Source organism: Rhincodon typus, chromosome 15, assembly GCF_021869965.1.
Source record: "Rhincodon typus isolate 14 chromosome 15, sRhiTyp1.1, whole genome shotgun sequence".
Lineage (NCBI taxonomy): Eukaryota > Metazoa > Chordata > Chondrichthyes > Orectolobiformes > Rhincodontidae > Rhincodon > Rhincodon typus.
The window spans coordinates 3710091-3717819 of NC_063346.1; the positions used below are offsets into that span (position 1 = coordinate 3710091).

General features: G+C 42.0%; 1 protein-coding gene and 1 long non-coding RNA gene across 2 annotated transcripts in view; one reads left to right on the plus strand and one right to left on the minus strand.

The window, feature by feature from the left end:
• Positions 1-676, plus strand: part of LOC109920546 (nedd8 activating enzyme E1 subunit 1) — a 21848-nt gene extending 21172 nt beyond the window's left edge. The window contains exon 7 of the mRNA XM_020520573.2: positions 446-676. Within this exon, the coding sequence (XP_020376162.2) occupies positions 446-555 (110 nt within the window). The 3' untranslated portion in view covers positions 556-676. The remainder of the gene's footprint in view (positions 1-445) is intronic.
• Positions 1-7451, minus strand: part of LOC125485062 — a 22433-nt gene extending 14982 nt beyond the window's left edge. The window contains exon 1 of the long non-coding RNA XR_007263824.1: positions 7262-7451. This is a non-coding gene — a long non-coding RNA (uncharacterized LOC125485062). The remainder of the gene's footprint in view (positions 1-7261) is intronic.
• Between the last annotated feature and the right edge of the window lie 278 nt (positions 7452-7729).

The window sequence follows — 7729 nt, forward strand, 5'->3', positions numbered from 1 at the left end:
ATGCTGCCAGACCCCTCTCTTTTCTCCGTCACAGATGCTGCCAGACCTGCTGAGCTTTTCCAGCAACTTTGTTTTTATTAACCATACAAGTCAAACTGGTAAACGTTCTACTCAAAGTTTATATAATTGCAGCAAACAGAACTCCAAATTGAAACTGTCCAGACAATCTCCCAAGTACAGTAGGTTAATTCTCTCCAGCAAAATACAGCAAGTGGCGGATAGCTACATAATACAAACAATGTGTGTAAAATTAATCCCAGCCATTTCCAGCTGTGGCCTATGAGGTAATACCCAAATCATATCGTAGACTCTGGCTGGGATCTCTGGTGGTCCTATCACAAAGCATTCTTTGTTAACTTCAAAGGTTTTTTGTATCATTGCATGCTAGTTGGTTAGCAGTAATTTACATTATTAATTGCTGTGATTGATATTTTTATTTTCCTAGGAGCTGCTGCCCAGGAGGCCATCAAAATCATCACAAAGCAGTTTGTACCTTTCAATAACACATTTATTTACAATGCAATGTTGCAGACATCCATGACTGTGAGAATGTAGGGCCTTTGTTCCCTGAAGCACAAATCTGTATGCAAATGGAGACAAGGACTGTCCTTCTAGAGTGTTCGTAAACAATTTATGTAACAAAGTTCAATTAAATTAATAAAATTCCTTAAGTTTGTTTTTGTAAGGTGCTCTGTTTACAAAATGTTTTCTCCAAAGGAATGCAGTGAATTCAACTGTGAAAACAGCATTGAACTGAACCATTTGAGTGAAATTTGTGCTGAATCTAGTTGCTGTGCTGCTATGTTTGTCAGCCACAGTTCTGTAGTAGCATTCTTGCCTCACTTGAATCCCAATGCTGTGCTTTAAAGTCACAATCTAAAGACTTCATTAGGACAAAGCTAGAGTGAAGGAGTGTGGCACTGTTGGAGGTATTAAGCCAAGGTCTTGTCTGCTCTTTCATGTGAATGCAAAAGATTCTATAGTAGCATTCTTGAAGAGCTGGGAAGTTCTTCCCAGTGTCTTGGCCAATATTCATCCCTTAAGCAACATTTACTTGATCATTATCTCATTCCTTTTTGTGGCAGGTTGATACACATCAGTTGGTTGCTGTCTTTCCTACGTTACAATAATATCCAGACTTCCAAAATACATCATTGGCTGTGAAGTGTTTTGGGGCATTGTGTTGAAAGGTACTAAATAAATTTAAGTTCTTTATTTCCTGAGTGACCAAATAGAAGCCATTTCATAACCAATGTTTTGGGTTGATGGTTGAGACATTGGGAGATGTTAAGTATTCTGCAGTTCTCATCCTGATCATAGTAGTCTGATGCTTCTGATTGCCAGACCTCAGATATACTCAACATTTTCCTCACTGGGCCAATTGACATTTATACCCTTTGGGATGAGGAATGTGTCTGGCAAAAGCGAAAGCTGGTGTTTCCATCCTGCTGGATCTGGCATTGCATTTTGGCAAGTGTAGTAAATTTCTATTTTAATTTGCGTGTGGCTCAGATGCCTTGCCATAATCACAGATTAACCAACTCAGTTGAGTAAGATAGAGGTAAAATCAAAGCTGAGAAATGTCACCTTTTTGGATTGCTGGATTGGTGTAAAATGTCTGAACAGCTGAAAGCAGGTGCCATTCCAGATTTACGTGCCTGGCAACAAACAACAGTTGTGAACATTCCCAGGACTGGCAGGTTATTCTGGATGGTGGTCTTCAACTATAGCATCAATGCCAAATGTGGATCTGTTCTTGAAGGTAAAATCAAACTAACTTGTTTGGCACACTACTTTTCGGGGAACCACCTGACATCGAAAGATTATATAGAGACCTCATGTTAGCTGGACCAGGTTACCCATACAGATTCATCATTTACACAAGGTTATTGGAACTTTGAATCAGGTGAATAAACAAGAGGAGGATCACCTGCTTGTTGAGCTAAGCAATAAGCCAGTAAAAACAGAAGCAGTAGTGAGCTATTCAGTTCTGAGGCTGATCTGTGATCCAGTTTGATTATGGATAATCTCAATCCATCTTGATTCCATAGATAGACCTGTTTGGCAACTAAAATGGGCACAGAGTAAGGTGGATGCTGGAAACTTGAAACAAACACGGAGATGCTGGAGAAACTCAGCAGGTCTGGCAGAATCTGCGGAGAGAGAACAGAGCTAACATTCAAGTCCAGTTTGAGTTATCCATTCTGAAGTCATACTAGACTCAGAATGTTAACTCTCTTTCTGCAGATGCTGCCAGACCCATTTTGCAGCTGTATTGATCTCAGTTTTAAAACTGTAAACAAACCCCCTGCAACAAATGTGAAGCTGTAGTTGGGGGATTAGAATATGTAAACAAAGCAATACAATCTCAATTCTTCATGTTTTTAATCCATATTCCATGGGCTGAGGAGTGTTATCACCATACTACCTGGATTTCTGGATTAATAATGTCTGGGGATCGAGGTTGAAATTCTGCCATGGCAGAGGGTGGAATTTAATAAAAAATCTCAAATTAAGAGCCTAATGGTAACTGTGAAATGACTGTCACTTGTCTGAAAAACCCATCTGGTTTGCTAATGTCCTTTTGGGAAGGAAACTGCCATCCTTACTTGGTCTGGTTTACATCTGACTCCAGACCCACACCAAAGCGGTTGGCTCTTCACTACACTCTGAAATGACCTAGCAAACCACGCAGTTATAATAATTGCTACAAAGTCTTGAAAAAAGAACTGATACCGGACAGACCACCTGGCAAGGAACTAGATAAATTTTATAACTCCCTCACACCAGTGAGGTCTACTATTTTTCATCCTAATAGGCATAAACTTGAACTGGCGTGAGGAGGAGGAAAACATGGAGCATTTTTGGGCTCTGGAAATCTGAAATATAATTTTACTTTGATCAGAACAAGACCTGCAATTTACTTAATGTCTGTCAACCATCAATCTGCACATGGACTGCAGCGCTCATCACCACCTTCTCAAGGTCAACTAAGGACAGGCACAATGCCAGCCCAGCCAGCAAGGCCCACTTCCCAAGAGTAAATAAAAAGTCTTCTCTCATGTGTCTTCTAATCTCAATAGCATATACAATTTCTCCTCATGTTTAATTTAAAAGAGGTAGGCCATTCTTCAAACCTCCCCTGAACCTATTGTGCTAATCATTAAGTGGTTACAGAAGGAGACCATGAGGCCCACTTAGTCCTTGCTAATTCTCTTCAGAAACAATTTAATTAGTCCCAGTCCATTCCCTATGGCCCTGCGCTTTTTCTCCTCCCCTTTCAGGTGCTGGTCCAACTTCCTTTCAAAGTCACAATGGAGTCTGCCATCACTGTGCGCTTATGAAGTCATAGAATCATAAGCACAGAAACAGAACCTTTGGTCCAACCAGTCTATGGCAAACATAATTCCAAACTAAACAAGTCCCAACGGCCTGCTCCTGGTCCATAGCCCTCCAAACCTTTCCTATTCATGTACTTAACCAAATATCTTTTTAACATTGTAATTGTACCACATTCACCACTCCCTCAGGAAGTTCATTCCATGCGCGAACCACTCGGTGTAAAAGATTTGCACCTCATTTCTTTTTTAAATCTCCCTTTCCTCTCATCTTAAAAGTGTGTCCCCTAGTCTTGAAATTTCCCATCCTAGAGAAAAGACAGCTGCCATTAACTCTATCTATACCCCTCATTATTTTATGAACTTCTTTCAGGTTGCCTCTCTACCTCCTATGCTCTAGTGGAAAAAGTCCCAGCCTCTCCAGCCCTTTTTAACTCAAACCTTCCATACCTGACAACATCCTGGCAAATCTTTTCTAAACCCTCTCTTACTTGTTCATATTCTTCCTATAACTGGGTGAGCAGAACTGGACACAGTACTCCAGAAGATGCCTCACCAATGTCCTGTACAACCTCAACATGATTTCACAACTCCTGTACTCAACAGACTGGGGTGGCACAGTGGCTCAGTGGTTAGCACTGCTGCCTCACAGCACCAGGGTCCCAGGTTCCATTCCACCCTCAGGCGAATGTCTGTGTGGAGTTTGCACATTCTCCGTGTCTGCATGGGTTTCCTCTGGGTGCGCCAGTTTCCTCCCACAGTCCAAAGATGTGCAGGCTAGGTGGACTGGCCATGGAAAATTGCCCGTAGTTTCAGGGATGTGGGTGGGTCAGTCATAGTGGGGGTGGGAGGCTCTGAGGGTCAGTGTGGACTTGTTGGGCCAAAGGGCCTGTTTCCACACTGTAGGGATTCTATGATCTATGACTGAGCAATGAAGGCAAACATGCTAAACGCCTTTTTAACATACTGTCTAAATGTGATGCAAACATCAAAGAATTATCTACCTGAACCCCTAGGTCCCTCTGTTCTGCAACACTAACCAAGGCCTTACCATTAAGCCCTACTTGTTTTTTGTTGTACCAAAATGTAATGCCTCGCATTTATGCAGATTGAACTCCATCTGCCATACTTCAGCCCAATGACCTAATTGATAAAGGTCCCTTTGTAATCTCAGAAAACGTTTTGCACTGTCTACTACGCCATCAATTTTGGTGTTGTCCGCAAACTCACTAACCATGCCTTCTATATTCACATCCGGATCATTTATATAAATGACAAACAAGCGGACCCAGAACTGATCCCTGTGGAACACCGCTGGTGTCAGGCCTCCAGTCTGAAAAGCAACCCTCCACTCTTTTAAATGCAAGGTATGAATAGAAAAAAAACCAAGACCCCCCCCACCCACATGAGACTGCCATCAGACACTCCCAGGACATAGACCGCACTAGGTGAAACACAGAACAATGCCCACTCTGCTCTTTCAAAACAGAAAAAAAAGCTGCCTTGATTTTGCTAAACAAAACTAAAACCTTATTACTCTGGGGAAAAACAAAAACAAATAAACAAAGAAAAAATGGCTCTCCTTTGACTCCATCTCCACCAACCTCATTTTGGCAGGGACCACAGGGGGCCAAAATAAAAAATAAACTCAGCAAAAGCAAAGAAAAATAATTAAACAAACAAATAACCAACTAAATAAATAAATCCCCTCTGCTCCATCCCCATTGAATATTCTTGGGACAAACACAACAATGGTTTAAAATCCAGAGAAAGTTCCCCTGCTTATTTCAACTAAAGATAAAATTCCCATCACACCAATCCCCATCAAGCGCATCTGAGACACAGACAGTATGGGGCTAAAATAGAAACCCCCCAGGCTCTTCCAAAGGGTCCAAAATCAGAACAAAGGGAAAATAAGAGAGCCCTCTTCCTGGGGCATCAAACTAAAAACAAACACAAACTCAAAAAGGCAAAATGGAAACTTATACTACAGAGACAATTAACTAAATTAGCATATTGTTATCCAGGCTGAGAATGCACTCCAGCACCCCACCTTGGTCTCTAAGGGGTCCTGAATACCAGATTCTAACTAGTTGTTACTAGTTAAAGCCTTAAAATAAGACATTTCATTCATTCACAGAATGTGGGCATTGCCAAATAGGCTTACATCTATTTCCCTGGAGGATGCTGACCTGCCTTCTTGAAACTCCACAGTCGACATGGTATAGGCATACTCAAAGGGTTGTTGGGGAGGGAGTTCCAGGATTTTGGCCCAGAGGTAGTGAATGAATGGTGATTTACTTCCAGTCAAAAAGGTGTGTGGCTTGGATGGGAACTTGCAGGACGTGGTGCTGGCCAACAGCATAAACAGCCAATGAGCAGCAAATATTATAGACTCCAATAGTGAGTACAATATGTTTTATTAATAAACTACATAACAAACCAGTTACAACGAAAATGCAAACATCACAATTTGAATACAATAGTACCTGCATCTAGTTAAGTTGATCGGCCTGGGACTAGTCAGTTCTGTCATAGAGTCATATAGCACGGAAACAAACCCTTCGGTCCAGCCAGTCCATGCCTAACATAATCCCAAACTAAACTAGTCCCACCTGCCTGTGCTTCGCCCATATCCCACCAAACCTTTCTTATTCGTGTACTTATCTAAATGTATTTTAAACATTGTAACTTTACCTGCATCCACCACTTCCTCAGGAAGTTCATTCAACATACAAATCACTGTGTAAAAAAAATTGCCCCTTGTCTTTTTTAAATCTTTCTCCTCTTACCTTAAAAATATGTCCCCCCTTCCAGTCATGAAATCCTCCACCCTAGGGAAAAGACACCTGCCATTCACCTTATCTATGTCCCTCATTATTTTATAAACCTCTACAAGATCACCTCTCAACCTCCTACAGTCGATTGAAGAAAGTCCCACCCTATCTAGGCTCTTCTTATAACTCAAATCCTCTATTCTTGGCAACATCCTGGTAAATCTTTTCTGAACCCTCTCTAATTTACTAATATCCTTCATATAACAGGGCGACCAGAACTGGACACAGTACTCCAGCAGAGGCCTCACCAACTTCCCGTACAACCTCAACATAACATCCTAACTCCTGTACTCAAAGGTCTGAACAATGAAAGCAAGTAACCACCCTATCTATATGTGATGCAAACTTCAAAGAATTCTGTACCTGAACCCCTGAATCTCTCTTCTACAACACTGCCAAAGGCCCTACTTTTAACTGTGTAAGTCTTGTAAGCCTTGGTTTTAGCAAAATGCAATACCTTGCATTTATTCAAATTAAACTCCATATGCCACTCTTGAGCCCATTGACCCAATAGATCACAATCTCTTTGTAATCTTAGATAACCTTTTTCACTGCCCGCTATACCACCAATCTTAGTGTCATCCACAAACGTACTAACCACGCTTTCTATATTCTCATCTAAATCATTTATATAAATGACAAACAAATGTGGACCCAACACCAATCCCTGCGGAATATCACTGGCACAGACCTATAGTCCGAAAACCAACCCTCCACCATCACTCTCTGTCTCCTGCCGTTAAGCAATTCTTTATCCAATTGGAGATAGTAAGTAAAAACCAAAAGAACTGCGGATGCTGTACATCAGGAACAAAAACAAAAACAGTTCTGAGGAAGAGTCACCGGACCCGAAACGTTAACTTTTTTTTCTTCTTCACGGATGCTGCCAGACCTGCTGAGCTTTTCCAACAACTTTGTTTTTGTTGGAGATAGTAAGAACTGCGGATGCTGGAGTCAGAGATAACACATGTGGAGCTGGAGAAGCACAGCAGGCCAGGAAGCATCAGATGAGCCGGAAAGTTGACGTTTCGGGTCGGGAAAAGAATAAAGATACATACATTGAGGTGAAGAAAGTTGAAAACGTACATTTTACATAAATCGTCCAGATTTTGATTCTAGCCTTGTGCATAATTTTAAATGAAGAGCTGCGGATGTCGGAGAAAAGAAATAAACAAAAATAGAAATTGATGGAAAAGCTGGCAGCAACTAAACACGGCCGCTGGGAGGATCTGATTTTGGGCAATGGCCTCAGAATCAACCCGGCCCCACATCAAATATGAAGCAGCTCCACTTCCTGTTCCGCTGTCGTAATGACGCAGGGGTGGGGCATCGGGTCATGATGTCAGGGCGTCGCCGCGTGCCGGGCGGTTTACTATTTGGCGGGAAGCGTTGGTCCGCCGCCGGGGAACGAGGACGAAGAGGGTCTTAGAAATCCCGAGGGAGGGGAATAAAAACAACCTCCTGTCAGTGAGAGAAACTGTCCGAGTGAGTGAGAAATAAAAACGCTGTCAGAGTGAGAGGGTCTCCTGTTGGAATGGAGAGAGAGAAATGTCG